General features: G+C 38.3%; 2 protein-coding genes across 2 annotated transcripts in view; one reads left to right on the forward strand and one right to left on the reverse strand.

The window, feature by feature from the left end:
* The window catches only part of LOC129946026 (uncharacterized), a 109,265-nt gene that overhangs the window by 19,077 nt on the left and 63,791 nt on the right, over positions 1-26,397 (forward strand). The gene's annotated exons all lie outside the window — the stretch shown is intronic.
* Positions 5,340-25,149, reverse strand: LOC129946027 (uncharacterized). The gene is made up of 3 exons (XM_056056039.1): positions 24,333-25,149; positions 24,093-24,262; positions 5,340-7,394 (listed from the first exon to the last, which is right to left on the reverse strand). Exons 1-3 carry the CDS (start codon positions 24,717-24,719, stop codon positions 6,464-6,466), a joined length of 1,488 nt encoding a protein of 495 aa, XP_055912014.1. The 5' UTR covers positions 24,720-25,149; the 3' UTR covers positions 5,340-6,463.

Genomic DNA, 26,397 nt, shown 5'->3' on the forward strand with positions numbered 1-26,397 from the left:
ATATCAAAATGCTGTAAGATTCGTACCAAAACTAATTTACGAAATGTGGAAAACCCAACTACCAAACTTAACCGAAACTTGTTTTATTTTAATCCAATAATAATTTTATTTTTATACCTAATTACTTAACTCCAAAAATAAATACAATTCTTTCCTAGCAGAAAGCTTTAGAGCTTTCACCAAGTGCTCCGCGAAGAATATCGAAGTGTTCCGGGGAAATATTTGAAAAAATATAGAAATTCCAAGACAGACTAGTAACTACATAGTTAATTTTGGGTTTCTGATCTTGTAATTTTGATCGCAGAAGTCGAATTGAAATTCATAAATTCATATGAATATTCATATTCATATTCATATTCATATTCATATTCATATTCATATTCATATTCATATTCATATTCATATTCATATTCATATTCATATTCATATTCATATTCATATTCATATTCATATTCATATTCATATTCATATTCATATTCATATTCATATTCATATTCATATTCATATTCATATTCATATTCATATTCATATTCATATTCATATTCATATTCATATTCATATTCATATTCATATTCATATTCATATTCATATTCATATTCATATTCATATTCATATTCATATTCATATTCATATTCATATTCATATTTATGTAAAATTCTATTTTATCTTACTCGTATACCACGAGGAGAGTGACGATTGAAATAGAAACAGTTTTTTGTTCAATTCATGCAAACTTTTAAACGTAGTACGATGAAGTTAATTTGCAGTTGCTTTTAGTGCGTGAGTTTTACTTTATTTTGTTTTTATTCATAACATTTTCGAATGGATCTCTGGCTTAAGTCTGGATCTTTGAAAAAAGCAAGTGAATGCTCTGCAAAAGCACCCAAAGCTGCCAAAGAATCACCAACTGACGGGTATGTCCAAACAAATTCATAATTGACGTAAAATAGTAATCCCTGGTTAATAACTTCTGCTTTTTAAGCATGTAACTGGAAAAAATGATTTCAATGATTTTATTGTGTTTGTTCGTTTTCCCATATACTTATTTTAGTGCGAAGGAAAATGACGCAATAGAGACAGCGGTGTTAGAGATTTCTGAAAGTTTTGAGTTTAATAGTTTGCCTAGTACTAGTTAAACGGTGATCAATGCTGTAGAAAAAAATCAGACAAAAGGAAGAACCACGAATCATATTTGAATTTTGGATTTGCTGAGACAAATGACAACAAACTTCAATGCGTAATTTGCAACAAAGTGTTGCCGAACAGTGAAATGTTTGCAGCGAAAATGAAAAGTCACTGCGCGGGGATTCATCCAGATTTCTTCAAAATAAAGTATGCTGAACTTACTAAATCTCAAACCATTATTACTTATCACTCAACGAAAATGCGTTGATGGCGTCCTACTTGGTAAGTTTCGGAAGCTAATGCCATTGCTGAAAACTTAATAAGACTTTTGTTTAAAGACATTGTTGAATGTTTGTTGGGTGAAAAGGCCAAACAAATAGTTGACACCGTTCCTTTGTCAAATAACACAATATCAAGACGAATCGGAGACTTAGCGGAGAATGTAAAAGCTAGTTAAGCCGACATCGCTGCAGTTTAAGTACTTGATGACCTGACATGAGATTCTTTGATAAAAGAACTTTTTGCAACAAAGGAGTCTTTATCAGAATTCTGGTGTATGTTGGCATGGCAAAAAGTCCTCCGCGACCAAAAAATATTGGGACTGTACTAGAGGTTAACTTTGCGTAATTCTTTTCAAATTTTTCTCATAAATTTTTAAATATACAATACCCGTCAATATTTAAAAAAAATTGTAAAAAGTATTTTTAAAAATTGTGTGCTTATTCAGTTAAAGAATTACAGTCTTATTTAAAAACGCTGTATAGAGCCTACATAAAGTTATGTTATCTCTATAATGCCTCTAAACGCAAAAATGCTATTTATAAAACTTATACAAGGTTGCATAGTCCCATAATAAGCTAAACGCGTTTTGAGGTTGAATAGAGCCTACATAAGGAAATTATTGTTATTATTATTTCGTAAATGTCATTTTGATTTCTCTCCTCTCTTTTTGAAATTAAAATAAAAACAATAATGCCTCTCGAGTTTAGCTCGTGAGCCGAAGAAACGAAGAATCTAAAAAAAATATAGATTTTCGAAAGAGAATATCATACAAATAATTGGAATTATTTTGTTATATTTTAGTTGCTATGACAACTAGCAGATTTTATAGTACTTTTGGCACTTTTTTTGATATAAGCATTGTATAACTAAAATTTATAGCAGATTTTTTTATAAATAGGAATTTTTGCAACGTTACATAGAGCCTACATAAATCCTTATTCACTGTATAACTATTCATCTGTTTAGCGAATTCTATTAAATAAGACTGTTAGTGTATAACTCTTTTTGAGATAACGCTTTTTATTACGTTTTCTTGAATTGAAAACGTTCGTTGAAAGACTTGCTGTTTTTTCTAAATTAAAAAAATTCAAATAAATAATTTAAGACCCCACAGAAGTAGGCTTGGTAAATTTTTCTAAATAAATTAAAATTTTCAGTTTAATCAAAGCACCTACGCTACAATGAATTGAATTTGTCACAACCAAATAGAATTAGGATTTATGAAAATGAAAAATCTGGTGAACAAATAAAGAAGTGTCTTATAGTGTTTTCCGTGTTTTACAAAATACAGTGCCTCCCAGCCAAAATCATGCACTCAATTTCTTTGTTGAAAAACTTAAATAGAAAAGAAACCACTTGAAAATGAAAAGAAAACCATAGGGTATATTATTTATTGGGTTAATTCAAATGATGGTTTAACGAAAAATGAAGAATTTATACATATTTAATAGCTTAACCAGTCATAATAATTATTTTGTTCAGAAACAATTTCTCAGCTAAAATGATGCAATCAAATATTAACGGTTTATTCAAAGAGTAAAACTAAATAGAACCATTTTTTAAAGTTCAAGAATTTACGGACAAGAGAGTAAATACTTAAAAATTTTCACAAGCAGCTTTTTTTGTTCTGATCAATCTTTTAATGAATCTTCAACCAAGTAGTGCAAAAATGACTTCAAGTGGAAAACAAACAACAGTCGAAGTAAGGCAATTAATTATAAAATCGAATTTTGAAGGAAAAACGGTAAGAGAAATTGCCGAGTTGGTTGGACGAGCAAATCTACAGTCCATGATATCATCAGAAGGTATAGAAATGAATTTAGATTGGCCAACAAAAGCCGAGAAGGTCAAGGAAAACTTTTTAGTGAAAGAGAAGAGCGGTGAGTATTAAAAGAAATTAAAAAAATCATTTCAAAACAGCTAAAGATCTGCAAATTTCCCTCAAAAATCGTTTTGGGAAGGATGTTTGCCTCAACACTGTCCGTTACACTCTCCATAGATACGAATACTATGGAAGAGTTGCTAGAAAAAAACCATTTATTAAAAATTAAAGGTTCAACAATGCAAAAGGATATTTATTGAAACCAAAAGATTTTTGGAATACGGTAATGTGATCAGTGATCATATTTCTAAAAAAATATATTTTATTTGCAGTTTTCGATGCTTCAAGCTCTTGTTCACTGATGAGAGCAAATTTAATTTGCATGGCTGGAAAGATGTATGTGTGGCGGGAGCTAAATACTGAGTTCCATCAACAAAACACCAAAGCCACAATTAAACACGAAGGGGGCTCTGTCATGGTTTTGGGGCTGCATGTCAAGTGCTGGGGTAGGCAATTTGCATTTTATAGATGGTAAAATGGACAATTTTGCCTAACTCAACATTTTGAAAAATGTGAAGAAGAGTGCGGAAAAATTGGGAATCACAACAACTTGGAACTCTATTGAGTCTGAGGTGTGCCAGAATTTGGTTAAATCCATGCCAAATCGACTTCAAGCCGTTCTGGATAGTAAAGGCTTTGCTACCAAATACTAGACAATGGATTTTTACTGTTTTTAAGAAGATTATTACTTTGTCCGATTATTTGTTGAACTTTAAAAACTGGTTTTCTTTTGTTTTTTTTTTTTTCTTTGAATTAACCGTAAAAATTTGAAAATGTTTAGTTTTTTTGTTGTTTTTTGGATAAGTCAATGTACTACTTTAAATAAGAGCGAAAAAATATATATATAGCTGTTTTTTTCTTAAGTTACAGCCCATTTTATATGAATTGAACTATTGTCCGATTATGCGTTGGAGCCACTGTATTGACTTTGTTGTATAATCACATTGAATTAGCAGTCCATTTTCCCTTTTATTCGTGCTTCAATCGCATAATTAAATATTTCGAATTTGTGATTTCGACATGGAACGCTATACGAGTATCGAACCCCGCGGACTTAAACATTTTAAAGATGGAAAAAGCCAACGAAAAATTGCAGAAATGGTAAAAATTAGTTCTTCGATTGTAAGAAAAGTAAAGGAAGATCCTACTTTAAGTGCACCAAAGTTAACCCAAGAAGCAGACAAATATTTACATAAAAAGTGCGGCGCTGAGACAATACCCCGGATTTTAAGCGATGCCGATTTTAATGGAAGGACTGTCCGATAAAAGCCCTTCTTCAGCAGTAAAAACAAAATAGAAAGAATCAAATTTGCTCGTGAGCATCTGAACATGGACGAAATTTGTTGGAACACCGTAATATTTAATGATGAAAGTGAATTTAATCTTCGAGGATCGGATTTTAAGGGGTACGTTTGGAGACAGCCAAATACGGAGCTAAAGCCGAAGAATTTCCGCGGGACAGTGCAACACGGTGGAGAGCATGTTATGGTGCGGGGCTGTACGTCTTCTGCTGGTGTAGGATACATGGTTTTTATCGAAGGCAATATGGGCAGAAAAATGTATCTAGATATTTTGAAGCAAAACTTGTTGCAAAGTGATGAAAAACTCAATATCAAAGACAGTTTTCGACTATGTCAAGATAACGACCCTAAACACAAGTCAGGAATTGTGCAAACTTGGTTAAACTGGAACTGCCCTCATGTCATGCAACCGCCTGCCCAGTCGACAGACCTAAATGCCATCGAAAATTTATGGTCGAAGCTGGAGCCCGAAATTCGAAAACATACGATTTCATCCAAGGAAAAATTTAGGAAGGCACTTTTGGAAGAATGGGCAGCATATCCTCAAAGCTTGTTAAATCAATGCCAAAGAGACTGAAGTAGGTGCTTAAGCAACTGTTAAAACAGCTTTTATTATGGAACTTAACACATTGCATCACTTTAGCTGAGACATTGTTTCTTAACAAAAAAATGAATTATGACTGGTCAAGCCATTAAAAATGTATAAAATCTTAATTTTTCGTTAAAAGTACCAATTTAATAAACTTAATAAATATTATAACGCATGGTTTTCTTTTCATTTTGAAGTGGTTCCCTATTTATTTAAATTTGTCAGCAAAGAAATTGGGTGCATCATTTTGGCTGGGAGCCACTGTAAGTACGGATTCTTTTCTTTCTTGATCGGAAGGATGCCAAATCATTGCTGGTACGAAACTAAAAGTACAAAAAGAATCTTTACATTTTGTTTCGGCAATTGGGAACAATGATGGGACAGATCTCTTTTTGTTAACTAGCTCCGCGCAAAAATCAATGCTACAGATAAATCTTTAAACAAAACTCAAAAAAAAAGAAAAAAAAAACAACCTGGTTAAGTCTTGAATATTGTCAATAGTACTACTCGAAAAAAGTTTTCCTTCTGGCTTAAAAAATATTTGTGTGTTTTAAACATTTTAATACAATTGAATTTAAAACTTTTTAAGCTCGTCCTAGCACATTATAACATTATAGTTTTTTTATGGCTTTTGTGAATTAAAGAATTAAACATTTAACATCTTGTTATTTATAAACCATACAGATTGTAAAGAGAAATATTTACTTAACAAACAAAAGCTAAATATATGTATTTCGTTATTACTCGTACAACAATATGAATTCTTTACTCTGTGGAGAAACTTATATCTTACCTATGAAATTTGTCGATCACTGTTCTAGGTGCAACATTAGTAACTAAATATGTATCGTATATGTAAGTGCTTAAAAAACAACTGGAATTGTGCTTATTTTTTAATCATACCTTTCTTTGTGCTTTGACAAAAAATTAAGACTTAAATTTTTGTGTGTATAAATCGCAATATATCTGTTATGGCACAAACGTTTGCTAAATTACATTTGCAAAGGCATTACGCAAGGCTTATAACGTATGAATTCGTGAAAATATTTTCGTATATGATGAAATGAGTTTTATGTTGATTTTGTGAAACATTTCGATTTTGCATTAAGCTACACGAGATAATATTATCTTAAAAGAAAAATACAAACTAACGTGTGTGTGTAATGAATGTGAATGCGCCGCATGATGAGTGTTTATAATGAGAGTTTATGAAAAAAGCACTCCAATCCGTTAGGAGGTCTTAAATTGACAAAAAGATGGGCAAGCAGCAAAGCATGGTGCTTTTCATTTGGCAGCTGATGTAGCAACTTTAAGCTTCATAAACATATTGTCATTGCTCGTAGCAGTGTCAAGCTTGTTGAGATCTAGTTTCTCGACTTCACTTTCGAGATTGATGCAGTTTTTTTCGTATTGCGACTTTGTGGTGTCCTCTTGTTTGTCCTTGTTCTTCTTGAGGACGTGCAATAGGGTCTTTTCCCTGTCTTTTGAGGTAGATTTGGAATTATCTTTGTCCTTGTCCTTGTGCTTGTTGTTCTTGAATCGGGGGAAAATGCACCCGTTTGGAAGAAAACCACCAAGTTTTTCTTTTTTTGGTGGAGCAGTCGCTGCTGGCGTCTTGTTGGCAGTAGTAGAACTTGGAATGGCGACTTCAGTGGTTGAGGCCTTTTTGTTATTGCCATTCGTTAAGGTAATGGGCTTGTTTATATCTTCAGTGTTCGATATCGAGCAGAGCTTCGAATTATGAATGTTGTTAACTTGGATGAGTGCAGGCTCAAGACTTATTTGTTCGGATATATCGCCAGGCAGGGGGTCCTTCGGAGTCTCACTAGTAGCACTATTTATTGCACAATCGACTGTTTCAACTTTTGTATTCGACTCGTCCAGTACAGTTTTTGGGAATAATTCCGGTGATTTATCGTTTTTTACCACCACAGCGGAAGAATCTGTACCTAGCTCAGTTGGAGTATTATTTTCGGTCCCATTGCTTGAGCTGCTAGTTTCCATTGGTTGCTCAGTTTGCTGTGGTTGTGTTTCATCAAATGAAGGACTCTGGATTTTTGGGAATAATTGTTGTGTAGTTGTATTGTGGTAATGTTGCTGCTGCCGCTGTTGCATCATTTGCTCCTCTCTTTCTCGGTCTCGTTGAGCTTGCACGGCATTCCATACATCTTTTAACTCACCTGATATATCTCGGTCCTTTAGAATAACTGCATTGCTATAAAAGAAGAAAAATATTTGTCAATTTTGGTACTGTTAACTTGCTTTAAGTCATAAAAATATCTTGACTATGAGTTTAGTTTTGGGAAATAGAAATATTTCGAAACCGATATTTATCACGGTTTATTTCCTAATCGAAAACTTTACAAATTCGTTCATTAGATGCAAAAAAGTTGTAGTAGTAAGGATAATTTTTACAAGATTTAGCTAAAAATTAGCTGGGTGTCGACGGACAGGCAACCGTCTTCCAACCAAATTGACCACTTCGCGATTAGTCGACGCTTTAGTAGCAGTCTCAGTCACTTGCCCGTGATCACCACTTAATGATAGCTACCCTAAGATTGCGTACAGCTACAGTTCGAAGATCCAACGGAATTCCCCAAATTCAACATTGCCAGACTAAGGAATCCCATGACCCGTCAACAATTCAAGGACCACCTGTCTCACGAAATGAAAACAATCAGCAGCACAGTATATAATGACATCGAACGCCATTGGAATGGTTTGAAAAATGTTTTCATTTCAGGTGCTGACAGAATAGTCGGTCAGAAAGAAGGAAGCACAAGGGGAAGAAAGAAATGAGCTGGAGTCCTCGTACCACATGATAAAGAGAGAGGTTCACCGCAGTGTGCGCCGTGACATCCATTAATACATGAAAGCATTGGCGCAAGAAGCAGAACATGCTGCACACGTGCGACAGAAGGACCGTTTACAGAATAACCAAAGAACTAACAGGCGAAAGAAGTATACGGTACTGTGATAAGTTCGGTGATTGAGCAAGTCGGAAGGTGGAAAGAACACTTTTCCTCGGTTTTAAACCGAGTGTTTGCAAACAACGTGCAGCCGATGCCTTCTGAAGCGCCTGAACAAACTTATCCCCGAACCCGCACCGTACTTTTCAGTAAAGAAAAGATCGTTATTAAAGCACTTAAGAATAACAAAGCTGTAGGACTTGATGGGATTCCCATAGAGCTTTTACAAGCAGCGCCAATGTCATCAAGCGAACTACTTCATCCGTTCATAAAAGAGGCCTGCACAATCGAAAGCTTCCCCGTTGAGTGGAAGAAGGGAATTATCGTCAAGTCATACTCGAACGCATCAGAGAACACCTTGAGGCCACACTCGATTCCGAACAAGCAAAAGTGGCGTTCGGTATGTTGACGAAAATTTGGAGGAATAACTCTATCAGCTTAAGAACAAAGCTACGACTGTTTCGCATGAGTGACGAATCTGTGCTTCTTTATGGGTGCTGCACTTGAAAGCTTACTTAAGCCATTACAAGAAAGCTGCAAACCTTTGTGAATAGATGATAAATGAGGTCCTTCATAGAAGAACAAGTCATGAACCTATAGACTCTTTAATACGAAGGCGTAAGTGGCAATGGAAAAGGTAACGACTGAATTGCAAAGCAATGCAGTGGAATCCGCTTACACAAGAAGGAAGAAGCCCTGAACGACTGAGAAACACATGGCGCAGGACAGTCAAGGCGGAATCAGCGTCACTATGCCAAAGTTGGAGGAAAATTAATTTAATGTGAAGTTTATAATTGTTATACTTTCCCATAGTTTTTAGAACATTGTTTCGTACCATTTCTAAAACTACATCTGAAAACATTTTAACTTCAAAGTCACGTAGAAATTCTCTAATTTATATATAAAGATGGGCATTGATTATTCCACGTAGGATTTTTTGTTGTAGTACTTTCGGATAGGTTCAGCTTTTGTTTTTTTGTTCAGCCCGATATTTGGATGCCATAAGTAAAGAAGGTATTTCAGTACGTGCTTACAGAACATTAGTTGATCTGGATAGATAGGATAGAGTTCTTCTTTTGTACTTCAAGTTAAGCTTTTGTCTTTTTTTTTGATGTGCCATACATAATATATTGTAGTATTTGGGATTATTCAATTAAGTTTGTTCTTTACTGATTTAAGCAAATATTTTCATTTTTTTTATCGGAAACTATGTAAGGGACTGTCGAAGGTTTTTGTTGCCTAATTCTTGCTATTTATCGTACTGATTTACCGTGCTGACTATACAACAAACCGAATTTTTGATTTTCCAAAGTAATATTGTACAAGTTCACATAAGGTTAAGGTTAAAAGTAAGGGAAGTTTCTAGTATCTGATTGGCTAGCTGCAAAAAATTGTCTTTCTAATTGGAACTAAGGGCAATATCATAAGAAAGTTAATTGGAAAGTTAGTCATGAAAAATCTTACTATAAATAAGTACTATTTCTTTCCAATACAAATTTCTTTACAAACCATGTAAGGAGTGTTTTGTACACAAAAATGTTTTTGATAGTCTTTGTTAGTGAAGTGAAGTTCCAGGTTTAAAATGTAAAGACACTTTAAAAACTAACTAGTTGCCTTTGCCAAAATGTATGTTCAAGGAATGCAGTTGAATTTAAATAATGTCCCTTATGTTCTCTTAATCAGCCTATCGCCATTTGACTTGTACTGTAACAAAATAACTAAACTAGCAAATACAGTAGGTATCGCATTATGTGTGAACATAAACGGTCAATGCGTTGACATTCTGACGTAAAAATATAGAAAGAACTTCTGTGCCACATATGTCCACACTGCATCAAACAGGCCAGCTGTTTTGGCATTGAGTGAAACTCCAATAGGAAAATTTTCCGATCATTCAGAATTTAATCTAAATGGGTATAACTTAGTGCCATTATTTTTTCCTCATCATGGATTAGCCGTGTATATAAGAAATGATGTTGCGTACCAACTCCAGCCACAATATGGTTTGTGCTCTAACACAAACTTCAATTTCATTTGGTTAAAATTTACGGTAAATAAGCGCATCATCCACGCATGTTTTTTATAGCGAAGTCCAAATCTGGACAAAAATTCAACTTTTAACGAATTTGATGCTCTGTCTGACTCCATTCAAAGAATTGTTGCCCATTATCCTCACACTGAAATCGTCATTTCGGGCGATTTCAATGTACACAATTCTTCTTGGCTTCGTTATTCTGGCCAGTCAACACCGGAAGGAAGGTATGTTGAGATCTTTACTGAGTTAAATCAATTAACTCAGCTTGTCGATGAGCCAACTCGAATCCCTGACGTTGCAGGTCAATCCGCCAACACCCTAGACTTGTTTCTTACCTCTGACCCTAATAAATACGCAATTAGTGTATTACCGCCTCTAGGCACATCAGACCATTGTATCGTATCTGCAAAATTCTCTTGTCGAAAAATCCCAGTTAAAGAAAAACCTCCTAAGAGAACCGTTTGGCAATATGAGAAAACCAACTGGGACGGTCTCAATGAATTCTTCAGGAAATTTAACTGGTCACTATGCTTCCTCGATAGTGACGTGGATTCCAGCGCAGAAATGGTAACAAATTTAATTCTTTGTGGAATGAGAAATTTTATCCTGATTAGGGTGAAATCTATCAAACCCAAAGAGAACTCATGGTTTGATTCGAGCTGTAAAGAGGTTATTAGGTTCAGAGATGTAAGTTTCCATTGTTATAAAGCCAACCCGACTGAGGAAAACCGGAATAAGTTTAAACAAGCTAGAAAGACCTGTAATGGTCATATTTGACGAACCAAATTTTTGCATGATCAGAAATTAAGGCAAAAAATACTACAATGTCCCAAAGGTAGTAAACATTTCTGGTCATTTGTAAAAAACGTACGAAACACCACGTCATCCTCGGTTCCAACACGCGTCCACAATGACACTCCCTATGTTAGCTCGATTGATAAAGCCAATTTGCTTGCAGCACATTTTGCTGTTAATTCGACGCTACGAATCTTCTTTCGCACTCGACCTTGACATACACAAATCCGCTGGGCCGGATAGTATTCCCTATTGTTCTGAAGAGGTGTTCTTCAACGCTGGCAAAACCACTGCGTAAGCTTTTCCATCTGTCCTATTCTACAGGTCTCTTCCCGAGTGGATGGAAAACTGCATTTGTCCAGCCTGTCCCTAAAAAAGGCGAATCCTCCTCTCCCTCAAACTATCGTCCAATTGCACTTACGTCCCTTCTTTCCAAGGTCATGGAAACGCTGATTAATTTTCAGCTTAAGAAATATCTTGAAGAACGGAAGCTTCTTAATGGCCGACAGTATGGCTTTCGTAGCAATAGGTCCACTGGTGATCTCATGGTTCATCTCACCGAACAGTGGAACAAATCTTTACATCGTTTTGGAGAAAGTAAGATTATTGCACTTGATATTTCAAAAGCATTTGATAGAGTTTGGCACCAAGCTCTCTTATCGAAAATGCGTGCTTTTGGTATTGATGAATCTCTTCTTCGTTGGATTAGAAATTACCTTTCTAACCGCTCAATACAAGTTGTATTGGATGGTTTCAAGTCTGAAATTCATAAAATAAATGCTGGTGTACCCCAGGGCTCCGTTTTGTCTCCGACTCTCTTCCTTATATTCATAAACGATCTTTTGTCTGTCACTTCTAATCCATTAAACTGTTTCGCCGACGACAGTACCCTCAGCTTTTCATATTCGTTTCTAGATTCATATCCTTGTCCTTCGGATGTGGAATTTAAACTGCAGCGTGTGATAAGCTCATTAAATTCTGATATTGACAGCATTGTCCAATGGGGAATCAAAAATGCTTCGAAAACTCAATGCTGTCTCCTGTCGTTAAAGCGTTACCCACCCCCGATGCCGCTATCCATGAGCGGCACTTGCATCCAGGAAACTAATCAACTTTCAGTACTCGGTATGAATATCACAGATCACCTCTTATGGAATGATCACATATTCGATATCGCCAAAAATGCTGCCAGGTGCTTAGGATTTCTCCGAAGATGCAAGAAATTTTTCACCCCTTCTGATCTGACTATAATCTACAAAGCTTTTATCCGTCCAAAGCTTGAATATAATTTGCATATCTGGGCAGGTGCCCCCAAAACAAGTTTAAATATATTGAATAGAATTCAAAAAAGGGCTTTAAAAATGATAGGCGATAGAACTATAATCGAAACATTTACATCGCTAGAACACCGTCGCAATATTTCATGCCTTTCGTTATACAAACAATGTTCTGTCGAATTAGCCTGTTGCATTCCACCCCTTAAACAATTCAGCCGTAATACTCGCACTTCTAGGAATGCTCATCAGTTTACCCTTGAGCCCAATTTCGGGCGTACTGTCAAGTACAGAGATTCTTTCTTAAATCGCACATCGAGAATGTGGAATGCTTTGGCCAACTCTGTTTTTGCCTCCCATTTTGATGTTCAGAACTTTAAGACCAATGTGCACCGGTATCTCCTTTTAAGTCCTTCCCTATTTTCCTAACGCCCGCACTGTGTTTAAATATAAACATATAAAGGGTACTAATAACCCCTTTAGTGCTTATGAATATAAAAAAAAAATATAGTAAAATATGTCCCAAAGGCGACTCTTTTCTGTGAACGTGTAATGTGTGAGTCTGGTCCGGTCGATCATCGCAATGACTCTGTTTCAATATTGGCATTGCAGAATTTTTAACCGAGTCAACACATATTTTTAATGTTATCCCGTAAATTAATGAAAGAGTTTTATTTTGTTTTGATATAAGAACTAAAAAACTTGAAAGAGCAAACTAGCAGAGAAAAGGCTCTATCTATCTGTATTTCTATCTACCTGAGCGATTAAATTATTAAGTTGTTTTTTTTTTTCAACGGAAAGGTTCAACGCGTTGACATTCTGACGTAAAAATAACGTCAAAATATGTCCCCAAGTTGATTCTTTTCTGTGAACGTGTAACTTGACTTTTCAAAGGCATGTGACTGTGTACACCATAATCTTCTCTGTGATAAATTGACGACCCTATTTAGCTTCTCTGACACAAGTTACTGTCAGTTTCATATCTATGGAGATGATGTCCAATTATATATTAGTTTTCCTGAGATGTTGCTTAAGGATGCAAAATATCTATAATAACATTGATTTACAGGCTATATATGATTGGTTGACACGGAACGGATTTAAACTCAATCCTGAAAAAACGAAAGCTCTTCCAATTTCAATAAACAAACCAAACCCAGATAATTTCATTCACGTGTTAAATAATTGTATTATTGAATATGTTGCCCAAGTTAGAAATTTAGGTTTGGTCTTTGACAACAGGTTAACTTGGAATAAACATGTCGATTTATGATTTACTTAGAGGACTATCTGTTACTAGATCCGTACTACCTACCCAGATTAAATTTAAGCTGAGGTGTCATTCCGTAATTTCCGAAACGATAATCGTCAAAACGATTATCATTAACGATATCGTCAATAATTTGGTTCACGTAACTTTATCACTATCGTCTCGTTCAATCGTTTTCAGTAAAAGTTCGTTGAGTGTATTCCAAATGTCAAAATGAACTCAACGAAAGATAATGCTTGTTCAATAACTTGAAAATGTTATTAAACTTGGTTTAATTTTGAAAATTTGCAAAAAACGTATTGTTAATAAACATACCAATTATTTTGTGATGTCTGTTGTTATTGTCACTTTTTGTGTTTTCATTTGTTGCCGCCGAAGATAAAACAATAATATGAAAATGTTTGTTCAATGTCTTATATTTTTGTAAATCAGCTGCAGTAATAAACCCAATTTGGTCAAAGGGAAGGAAGTGAAGACTTCATTTTATCCACAGGGAACATAACTTGGCTTCAAAAATATTTAATGTTTCCAAAAGTTATTTGGATTAGTGCTTTGTTCAAGAGCGATACAAAAATCGTTGCCTGTCGAATATACCAATGTTCCTACGACCCAAAGTTTCAATAGTTACAACAAATTTTAATATTGAATGTATATACATTATGAATGTAGAACGACAACCGCCTGGCAAATTTATTGTTTATAATATCATTATAAAGTCCTCTTTTGCAATTCCAAAACTACAAGTGTTTTATTTATTTAACAACAATTAAGAGAGATTACTAATGTTTTGTATATAAAAAAAATGCGTAACCGAATTCATCGTATTTTTTTGAGTTTTTATTTTCATTTTGTAACAAAACTAAACTCCACCGAAACCTTTTTGCTTCAATTTGCTTAGTTGTCAATGGAAATTAATATCAGACGATACCTACTTAGCTATCGTGTAAACGCTATCGTTTTGACGATATCACTTTGACGATTACCGTCTTACGTGAAGTGAGACTATCGTCGAAACGATATCGTCGAACGATTATCGTTTTACGGAATGACCCCCCTGGTAAAAGCACTTGTAATACCTATAATAACATGCGGGTGTGAGCTGTTTGCTGGGTAGTCATTCCGTAATTTTCAAAACGATAATCGTCAAAACGATTATCATTAACGATATCGTCAATAATTTGGTTCACGTAACTTTATCACTATCGTCTCGTTCAATCGTTTTCAGTATAAGTTCGTTGAGTATATTCAAAATGTCAAAATGAACTCAACGAAAGATAAGCTTGTTCAATAACTTGAAAATGTTATTAAACTTGGTTTTTCTCTATGGAAAAATTTGAAAATTTACAAAATATGTATTGTTAATAAACATGCCAACTATTTTGTGATGTTTATTGTTATTGTCACTTTTTGTGTTTTAATTTTTTGCCACCGAAGAATAAACTTTAATATCAAAAATTTTGTTCAGCTGCAGTAATAATCCCAATTTTGTGCAAGGGAAGAAAGTGAAGACTCTATTTTATCCACAGAGAACATAACCTGGCTTCAAAAATATTTGTTGTTTCGAAAACTTCATTCGATTAGTGCTTTGTGCAAGAGCGATACTAAAATTGTTGCCCTTCGAATATACCAATTTTCCTTCGCCCCAAAGTTTAAATATATAAAAAAAAATGCTAAAAAAAACTAAACTACACCGAAACTTTTTTACTTCAATTTGCTTAGTTATCAATGGAAATTGATAGCAGACGATACCTACTTAGCTATCGTGCAAATGCTATCGTTTTGACGATATCACTTTGACGATTATCGTCTTACGTGAAGTGAGCCTATCGTCTTACGATTATCGTTTTACGGAATGACTCCCCTGATCTTGATTTTCAATCAACTCACAAACTAAAGGTGGCTTGATCTTGATTTTCAATCAACTCACAAACTAAAGGTGGCATTTATGCAATAGCTCGGTTTGTTTTTAACCAACGTCTATCAACTCCTACTCTCACCTCCCCGTGGTGAACATCGGGTGTCTAGTACCTCAACTGGAGATTGGGTTCCAACCCCAGTGGAAAGTTGTTGGGGGCAGCAAACGAGAGAGGTGGGGAGAGGTGTTTCCACTAAGGCACCTCTCCTTATCCAGACGGCAGCGGAGGAATTCCCGAGATGGAACCAACGGTGGCGTCTACAGTTCCAGTAAGGTTGAACTACTTAGTGAACACCTTATAGGGCTTCTTCGACTTATTCGGAGCCCAGGCCTTTAAGGAGCGGTTTTATCCGGCTCCCCATCCTTGGAGTTATACTTAGGATCTGGCCCTCCAGGTTGGGGGTTGTGTCGTCGGGGTGACTTCCTGGCCACGTAAAAGCTTTCAAAGTTTCGAAACACCAACAAGCCTCGGATACGGACGGATTTACTGTTGACAACCAACGCAAACGAATAAAGGACAACGAACTTCGGATATGCACGTGGAATGTTAGGTCCCTTAACAGACCACGTGCGGCCGAAGAATTAGCGGAGGCCCTAGAACGATATAAAGCAGATATCACCGCCATCCAGGAAATACGATGGGATGGGCCGGGCAAAAACAGGATGAAAAACTGCGATATTTACTATGGTGACTGCTACCACGAAAACAAACAGCGCTTATTTGGATGCGGCTTTGTCATTGGAGCCAGACTTAGGCAAGAAGTCTTGAGCTATAGGTGCATCAATGAGCGCCTCATGACCATACGCATCAAGGCTAAATTCGGCCACATTAGCCTGATATGCGCGCACGCCCCCACAGAAGAGAAAGACAACAACACCAAAGATATGTTCTTCGAGCTCCTAGACAAAACATATGAGCAGTGCCCGAGCTACGATATTAAAATAGTCCTGGGCGATTTTAATGCCAAGCTAGGAAGGGAAGACATCTTTGGTGGAATAATCGGGAAGAACAGCCTGCACGACAACACTTCCGAAAAGGGATTCAGGCTCATAGATTTTGCTGCGGGGCGAAACGTCATGGTAGCCAGTACGCGTTTTCCACAACTCAACATCCACTTGGTGTTCACCAGATCAATCTACCGTCAACCAGATTGACCATATTGCGATCGACGCCAGACACGCTTCCAGCATCATGAATGTCCGAACTTTCCGAGGAGCTAGCAACGACTCGGACCACTACCTCGTTGTAGCCAAGGTGACACTTCGGATTTCCAGACCCAAGGCAAAACAGGGAGGTGCTGGGAGAAGGTACAACGTCGAACGGCTACAATCGCAAGAGATCGCCAAATCCTTTTCCCACCGAGTTACAAGTCACCTCTCTCGAAGTTCTCTGCCGCCAACACAATGTATCGAAAACCAGTGGCAATATTGCCAAGATGCAATTAGAGTAACCGCCTCTGATGTGGTGGGTTTCAAGCAGCCACCAACCCCTGGTTTGATGAGGAATGTCGGCAGGCAAATGCAGCCAAACAGGCACGCAAAGCGGCGCTGCATAAAAGGACGAGAGCTGCTCGTGAACTCTATGAGCAGAAGAGGCGAGAGGAACGCCGACTTATCAGAAGGAAAAAGAGAGGGCATGAGAAGCGTGCGGTCGAAGATGTTGAGAGGTATAAAAGCAGAAATGAGGTTCGAAAGTTTTATGAACAGGTGAAACGAAATTCACAGGTACATAAACCTAGGACCGAAGGCTGCAAAGACGAAAGTGGAAACATCATAGTGGAACCGCAGTCAATGATGAAGATATGGAAGGACCACTTCTGCAAACTGTATAACGGCGACGACGAAGTGAATTCCGCTGTCAGGCAGGATGATCCATTCAACATAGACGACGAAAGCCAACAATCCCGTCCTCCCGACTTAGACGAAGTAAAGATTTTCATACCTAAGCTGAAGTCTAATAAAGCCATGGAGCTCTTTAAAGCAACTGGAGACAAGTTGGTTAGGAGCATGCACCAACTTATCTGTAAGATATGGTCGGAAGAAAGCATGCCCGATGAATGGAACCTCAGTATTGTTTGCCCGATCCTGAAAAAAGGAGACCCTCTAAACTGCACCAACTAAAGAGGAATCAGTCTAATTTAACATCGCCTATAAAATCTTCTCTGCCGTAATATGTAAACGTCTAAGGCTCATCGTCAACAACCTGATAGGTCCTTATCAGTGTGGTCTTAGACCAGGAAAGTCTACAGTCGATCAAATATTTACATTACGGCGGATCCTGAAAAAAAAACCAAGAACACCAAATCGACACCCACCATCTTTTCATCGATTTCAAGGCCGCATATGACAGCATCTACAGGGACGAGATGTATAGAGCCATGTCTAGTTTTGGCATCCCTGCCAAACTCGACCGTTTGTGCAGGATGACCATTTAGAATTCACGTTGCTCCATAAAGGTTGGAAACGACTTAACAAAACCTTGCTGAGATCAAACGAAGAATAACTCTTGCTAACCGCTGTTTCTTTGGCCTAAGAAAGCAATTGGGTGGAAAAGTCCTCTCTCGAAGGACCAAAGTGTAGCTATATAAGACTCTTATCATCCATGTCCTGCTATACGGTGGAGAAGCATGGACTCTGACAAAGCGGATGAAAGCACCTTGGATCGTTTCGAGAGAAAAGTTCTTCGTGTGATCCACGGTTCCGTATGCATCGAAGGGGAGTGGAGGAGAAGATGGAACGACGAGTTGTATGGGCTGTACAGCAACGTAGACTTAGCCAGAAGGGTAAAAGTCTAACGACTAAGATGGGTGGGTCACGTAAAGCGTATGGAAACCAATGCTCCGGCCCGGAAAGTTTTCGAATCCACACCCACAGGACAGCGCAGTAGAGGAAGACCGCGGATCAGGTGGCGCGCACAAGTGGAAGGCGACCTCACCCAACTTGGACGGCGAAACTGGAGACATCTAGCTAGGGACCGAGCTAGATGGAGAAGTTTGTTGGGTGAGGCCTAGGTCACACAGGACTGTAGCGCCACTTTATTAAGTAAGTAAGTAAATTCGTTTATCATTTACTGCCAAATGAATGAAAAAGTTCCTCTTCTGGAATATAAAAGATGTCTTCCACTAGGACTTTTATCACCTAAGGATTCGCATGTTGACAGACGTGGTCTGAAAAGAGCATCACAGAGTGACGAATCTCCACAATGTAGTAAAAAACGAAGGGGCAAAGGAGAATCTGTTTCCAAGGACGTTCGACTGGGTAATCTGGGTGTTCACTGGCCAAAGTTCGTGGAAGCTCGTGGAAGGTGCGAGGTTTGCATTATTAACAAAAAACTGTCAAAGCCCTTTTCTAAATGTAGTCATTGTAATGTATACATTTACTGCAATGACAAAAAAACTGCTTTTCCCTGTACCATGCAATACATTTTTAATAAATAAAAATTAAAGTACATATTAATTGTCCCATTCAAATAAAAAAAAAAAGAAAATTTGTCTTATGATTTTCTGTGCATTCCATAGCCCAACGGTACTTTTGAGCACCAACAATACGTTTAGTCCTTGGAAGTCCTTGAAAAATTCAAAAATGAGTAATCAAAAATTAGGTATAACCAAAAAAAAACCTTTATTAATAATTTTTTCATAGCTTGGTCAACAAAGGGTTAAGTATGTTCAGTTCATCGAAAATGTCAATTGCAGTCTTTTTATGGAACTCGTTTACCATTTAATCAGCCCTATCATGAATTCCATCGTAATCGGAAATTTTTATGAATCCCGAATAACTGCATCATGATATCCGTTCGTATTGGAAAATCTCATACAATTTTGCATTACGAACGGATTTCATGATACAGTAAAATTTTACGATTACGATGGAATTCATAACTTTTTCTCCGCATCTCGTGGGACCAAGATGTACAAAAACAAAACTAAAAACAACAATTAAAAAAAACGATGAGACCGGTATCTCCTCAGAACCGGGCGGCAGTTTGGCGTCAAAGCCTACTGCCGTATCTCGTGGGCCAACACAGAGAAGGGAGTAGTGGCTAACCATGGACCCTCTTCTGCTGTTGGTAGCAACGAGAATATGAAGGTAGCGATACCTAATTTCAGTAGCGGAAGGGATGTGAAAAATGGCCCTACCACTTCTAATGAGAATACTTCCAGAATTGGAAAACTCTCAAAAAGCCTTTATAGACAAAGGTGGCAAGCGGCGAAAATCCTAGAGGGCTCTGGTGCATCATCGGGGGCTGAAAGGACACCGAAGCAAACCGCTAGCGTCAAATGGGCTAAAAGCATACTTGCTACGACAAGGACCAGTAAGGACTCTACGTCTAAAAGAGAAGGGTCTCTTGAGGGAGCCGTACCAATACCAAAACGGTCTCGGGTGCACACCACCAGCACTCCCCTCAATCCCATCAAGAAACAATCCAGTTTCAGTGACGTTGCGAAGGGCAAAGTCGTGGTTGCGGTAATTGACAGGAGCGATGATGATGGCACAATATCGGCTGATCGTTGGCAGTTGGTCAAGGTTAAGCTCTCGGGTGGCTTTTTAAGCATTTTGAGGAAGCTTCCATGACCAATTCCTTCCATAAGCGATGGGGGTTGGCATCAAGGCTATGTCAAACTCATGGTTTGTGGCGAACAGAGATCTTGTGACTTACTGTGACAAACTCGCTGTCAGCCGGTTAGGTGAAGTTTGGCCAGATGCGAAGCTTGAGGTTGTCGCTAAGGAAGACATTCCTAGCAGACCTAGAGCCCGCATTTGGATTGTAATCGAACATGCTTGTATAGAGGACATTCTCGAGATGATCAGAGTTTGCAACCCGTCCCTTCCGACGCATAACTGGAAGATAGCGAAGCTAGAGGAATCTATTAAATTTCGAAGCTATAAAAAAGATGAGGTTAACGTGGAAAGCGGGCCTCCAAAAACAACCGAAGGTGAACTAGCTGTTGGTGGGCCCGGGACGTCGTCTTCTCTCCTAACAGAGGGTGACGATGCACCCATGCCCTCTCCAATCGCGACTCCACCCTCTGAAAAAGTCGTAGACATTCCATCCTTAATGGAGACTGAGGACGACCTTAACATGATCCTTCTGACCGAGAAAGAACTCTTAGGTTCGTCCTCAAACTCAGAGAAGCAGAACAAAACCATGGTGGAGGTTGATCTGTCTAATGGTAGCCAAAATGCTGCAGTTAGTACAGATTAATTTCCAACACTCCATAAAGGCCTCGGCCTCACTTCTTCTCCGTCTGGCAAGAAACGGGGAAGACACTGTCCTGATCCAAGAGCCATGGATTGTGGGATCCGTTTTTCGAGGACTCAGGACTCCTGGGTACTACACATTGTGTGTGACAGATAAAGGTGAACCTAGATCTTGCATACTAGTGAAACGTAGCATTAATGTATTTTTACTCCATCGTTTCAGTGACAGAGATACCACCGTAGCTAGGCTGGAAACAACCAAAGGAAGTTTCTGGCTGGTATCGGCGTATCTTGGGCATGACCACCTTGGCCCTCTCCCTGGAAAAACCCTGGAGAAAGTCGTCGCTGAAGCGGAAAGGCAAAGGATCCGCCTAATTATTGGTCCATTGACTTTTCGAAATTATCGGAAAACTGCCTGGGCTTCATACAGGAACTCAATACAGAGTTTACTAGAACCTAGACTATCTAGTCCTTCCGCTAACGCTAATGCACTTGACAACAAAGTCAATGACCTTACCTCAGCTATGAACAGATCGCTGGAAATTGCTTGTCCACTTATACACATAAGAGGAAAGAGGAAACAACAATGGTGGGCCTCAGAGCTTGACTCGCTCAGGAAGGAATGCAGGAAACTCTTCAACCGAGGCAAAGCCGCAAGACTAGCCTCTCACTGGGACTCTTACAAAGAATCCCTAAGAATCTACAAGAAGGCACTTAGGAAATCCAAGCAATCTTCTTGGCGATCCTTCTGTGGCATGATAGAAGAAACTTCTGAAGCCTCTAGGTTACGCAAAATTCCTTCAACTAATCCAGCTATGCCAAGCTGCTTGAAATATACAGACGGCTCCTGGACAAATTCAAGTAATGAATCGCTGAACTTACTATTGGACACTCACAGTTTTATACGTTCAAGTTCAAATACAACATATCCACAAGGTCTGATCACAAAGGATAAGATACAATGGACTCTCAACAGCTTCAAACCATTTAAAGCTGCAGGACCAGATGGAATAATACCAGCCGAATTACAAAAGACTTCTGATATAATTGAACCAATCCTTGAGGCAATTTTTACCAGCTGTCTTTACCTGGTCCATGTTCCCTCGGCGTGGAGAGAAGTTAAAGTTGTTGTTGTCTATCATCATTCCTTCTAAGACCTTGAAAAGATTGATTGATATCCATTTAAGGGCAAGTATTGATACAAGACTTCTGTCTTCGTCTCAACATGCCTACTGTAAAGGTAAATCGGTGGAAACAGCGTTACACACCTTAGTACCCACCGTCGAATATTCCCTCCATCATAAAGAGGTTACTATGGTTGCTTTAATTGACATCGAAGGTGCCAACACATCTAAATGTAGAGAGTTCGCTTCGGAAGTTAATTCATTTAATGCTTACTAGCAGAATAATTAATTCAAAACTGGGCAACTCTTCTAGTAGACGATTCGTTAGTAGAGGGACACCGCAATGTGCTGTTCTATCCCCTCTCCTCTGGAACCTAGAGGTGAATGAAATCCTAACTAGTCTGGATGCGGAGGGCTTCAGAGTAATAGCCTATGCGGACGACGTTGCTATAGCAGTTCCAGGAAAGCATCTTAATACTCTAAAAGAACTCTTACAAAATGCCTTGGACAAACTAATACTTTGGGCTGATCGGCGTGGACTGGGTGTTATAACCCACACAAAACCGATTTGGTCTTATTTTCGAGGAGATACAAAATTCCATTTGTCAACCCTCCTTACATTAAAGGAATCCAATTAAAATTCTCAGACGAGGCTAAATACCTAGGTCTTGTCTTAGACAAAAAACTAAATTGGAAACGCAACGTACAGGAAAGAGTCAAAAAAGCTTCTGTAGCTCATTGGCACGCATTGGCTATACACATCGGTAATCGGACCGATTTTAACGTACGGTGTGGCAGTATGGTGGACTGCTTTAGAGAAAGGTATAAACAAAGTCCAACGTTCAGCCTGCATATGTATAAGCGGATCGCATCGCACGACCCCGTCTGCGGTACTGGACACCTTGCTCTACCTAACACCTCTTGACATATTTAGTAAACAAATAGCTGCAAGCTCTGCTATCCGCCTCAATGCTTCGTCGCAGTGGACTAACAACAACATTGGCCACTCCGTAATTCTAAGGTACTTAGAATCAATTCCAAAGCACACAGACTACACCATCCCCCAACTACAATTCGATAGGAATTTCCAGATTTCTATACCTACCAGATCTTTTTGGGAGGATAGGACATTCTTAGAGGATGAGTCAATCCACTTTTACACAGATGGCTCAAAGACCAAGGAAGGGGTTGGTGGTGGTGTGTACTCTGAACGACTGAAATTAAGTCTCTCATTCCGCCTTCCCAATTTTTGTAGCGTGTTCTAGGCGGAACTTTTGGCGATAAAGGAAGTCTTGTCCTGGCTTAAAGAAAACGTGATATCAACATCTGATATCCGTATTTTCTAAGATAGCCAGGCCGCTATCAAATCTCTGGAATCTGTCTCTAGAAACTCTATAACAGTCCATAACTGTCGACCATCTCTAATGGAGATGGCACAACAGTTAATATTCACCTTTGGTGGGTGCCGGGCCATAGAGACATTCCAGGTAACTGTAAGGCTGATGAACTCGCCAGGAACGGTACAGTACTGCCCATCCTACCACGGTTGGCAAGTACTGGCATACCAATCGCTACTTGTAATATGTTGCTAATGCAAGACGCTGCGAGGAGGGCAGGCACCAGGTGGAACAACATCTCCACGTGTCAAGCCACAAAAAACATCTGGCCAACACTGGATATAAAACGTTCAAGGTGCTTGCTCTCTCTAAGCAGATCGCATATAAGCTCGATAATAGGTGTCATAGCCGGACACTGTCTAATAGGAAAGCACGCCACGAGACTAGGCGTATTCTCAAATGACTTTTGCAGAAGCTGTATGGACGAGGAAGAGGAAGAAACGGTTCTTCATCTTCTCTGCACATGCCCTGCTCTAGCTCGAAAATGCAAGAATTACCTAGGAGAATTCTTCGTTACCGATCTAAACGATCTTAATCATATCGGTATAATCAACCTCTCACGTTTCGTAAGAGACTCAAGCTAGTTCCATTGAGCTTAGGAGGAAGCCTCAAGATTCATGTGGTATCACAATGGGCCATTAAACTGGCCTAAGTGTGTCCGTTTCCATCTTGGATAGCGGCTATAACCTAACCTAACCTAAGGCTTTCCAAATCTCATTTACGGACAAAGGTAAACCAAAAAGATAAATCACTTGGCTGGTTTAATATTTCATATTTTTGATCGAAGGTGATTTGTAACTTACTTTAAAGAGAAAAGAGGAGGGACCTGCCTAATAATTAAAATACTTCATAATCTTTTATTTAATTTAAATAAGACGCTTTAGGATCCGAAGGAATAGCAATCAAATAAAAATCAATAACGTGTCAATTACCGTATCAATTTAACGCCCGGATTCATAGCTTCAACGAAATCGCACATCAGTTCAACCATAGCTCTCCTCTCCTCGGGATCCTTGCTGTGTCTGCCGGAATCTTTAAGCACTTCTGGATTTGCCATCACAGCGAAAACAACGGGAGGATTGCGTGGACTTCCTGGAGGTACCTGAAATAACAACAAGATTGTTGTGTTGATTCGATTCAAGAGAAACAACATCTCCATTAAATTAAAGTACCCTCATGCCTCCATAAAGTGGTATGGGGTCGCTGGCTTCTTGCGGAATCACAATTCGTGTCCAACTCAGGACATTTATGAAGAGCTCTTCGCCATGCTCTGTTGTTGTTCGAATGCACATGTGGGGTTGCGGGGGATTCTTGAAATGTCTGTAGGCACGGGAGTGGCGATAGTGCGGTGGCGACGATTGTATTATCGAGCCACCAGTCATGCCATCACTTTGATACGGAAGCCCAATGTTGTTCGATTCACTAACCGAGTACGACACCGAAGAAGATGGCGTCTCAAGGGAAATACTCTCAGTCGGCCCATTTTCGCTGCCGCCTCCAACGCCACCGCCACAATCATTGGGTTCATGCTCCTGTTCCAATACAAATTCATTCGACATGTTTTTGTGCGTTTTAAAGTCTTCCTGGAAAGAGCTCCGGCACTCCTACCACCCAAAATCTCACCAAACTAGCAACAAACCAAAAACATTGTGGCTAAATTCAAGCAAACCAGTCTTCTGGATTATATTCTTTTTTTTCCCAACTTTTTCAACTCATCCAAATAAATAGAACACACAAATCGGCTTTGTCAACCTCCTATTGACATTCCGGTAAAAATAAAAATTGACGACCCATTTGGAAAAGAATTCAATTATTGCACTAAAATCGTTAAATATCCAGCTGGGCCTTGAAGTCTATGTTGGGTTTTGTGAGGAAGAAGTTGATGGAGCTGGAAGATTTATTTTTAGACACTTTTTGTTTATTTTAACGAGTGAAACATTTAATTTCTTGAATAAATTCCACTTTCAATCAACACAACAAAAGGAGCAGCAGCAATGTGCGCAGTAAGTTGCAAGCTTCAAGCCGCCGCCCGTGACTGTCAATGGGGTTGAGATAGCTAGCTATAGACAGTAGCTCAGTTTGACTTTTAAGTGCGATAGGGTATGCGATGGTGTGTTTGGTTTGGAATTATTTAATATTTTAACCGAAAATCAAAATAGAAGGTTTTTTTATTTTTATTTTTATAGAGTTTGGTTAGATGCAGGAAAATGGCGTTAAATGGCGCGTATTCTTAAGCCAATCATGAACACAATGACCCTCATCATCACCAATATAAGACAGAGATTACTTAAGGTATAAAATCTAAAGTACTCTTATGGAACATGATATTTCCATGTTTCTTGGAGAAGCCGTCTGTAATACAGTAGACATTTTTATATGGAAAACACATACAGCATCCTCAAACCATCACTGCCGAGAGAGGGTTAAGTGAAATCCTGCTGCGGATAGAGACCCTTATCTTTTATTCGAGTATCGAATTTGTTAATTCTTTGACGTTGCTACGTTTGATAATTATGGCTGAAACACAAACACCCTTCAGCTTCGGCTTCACCTGACGTTTACGAGTTTAGATATAGGAATTCAATGCATGCTGTCACAATGGAGCTTAGACCTCACGTTCCGTTTGACAATCGTAAGGAAAAGTACGTAATGTAATGTAATGTGACTTCTAACGGAAGCTCTAGTTCAATTATCTGCACATTTGCTTTGTCTGACAGCTCAACAGCTGTAAAAAATGTCAACAAACAAAATATTTTCTCTTTGGAGGGAGGAAATAATAGAAATGTCATTCAAAGCAACCTTGAAGCTAGGCCACCGTAACGCAGACGAAGGCGAAGCTGAAGCGTGTTTGTGATTCAGCCATTAAATGCTTCTGTCACTTGACATAGGTGTGTTTATTAAATAGTACCCAACATACAAAACATTGTAACGTCACTGAAGTTAAACTTTGGTATTTTGACAGAACTTATTTTTAATTTTTATCAAATATTTTTGGACAAATTTAAATTACGGTGATACCGTATTTATTATTGCTTCACTGCCTCTCAGAATAAAACCTGAAACTTTCTTTGTTAATGCTTTTCACACCAAACACAAATTGACAGTTCGTTCACATTAAACACTTAATTGTTTTCGTTTGACATTTTAATTTTTGCAACATCGTAAGCAAAAGTTTATTCCTCCAATCAATATTTATTAAAGTAAAACTAATTCTGATCAATTGAAATTGATTTTAAT

The sequence above is a fragment of the Eupeodes corollae genome, chromosome 2 (genome assembly GCF_945859685.1).
Source record: "Eupeodes corollae chromosome 2, idEupCoro1.1, whole genome shotgun sequence".
Lineage (NCBI taxonomy): Eukaryota > Metazoa > Arthropoda > Insecta > Diptera > Syrphidae > Eupeodes > Eupeodes corollae.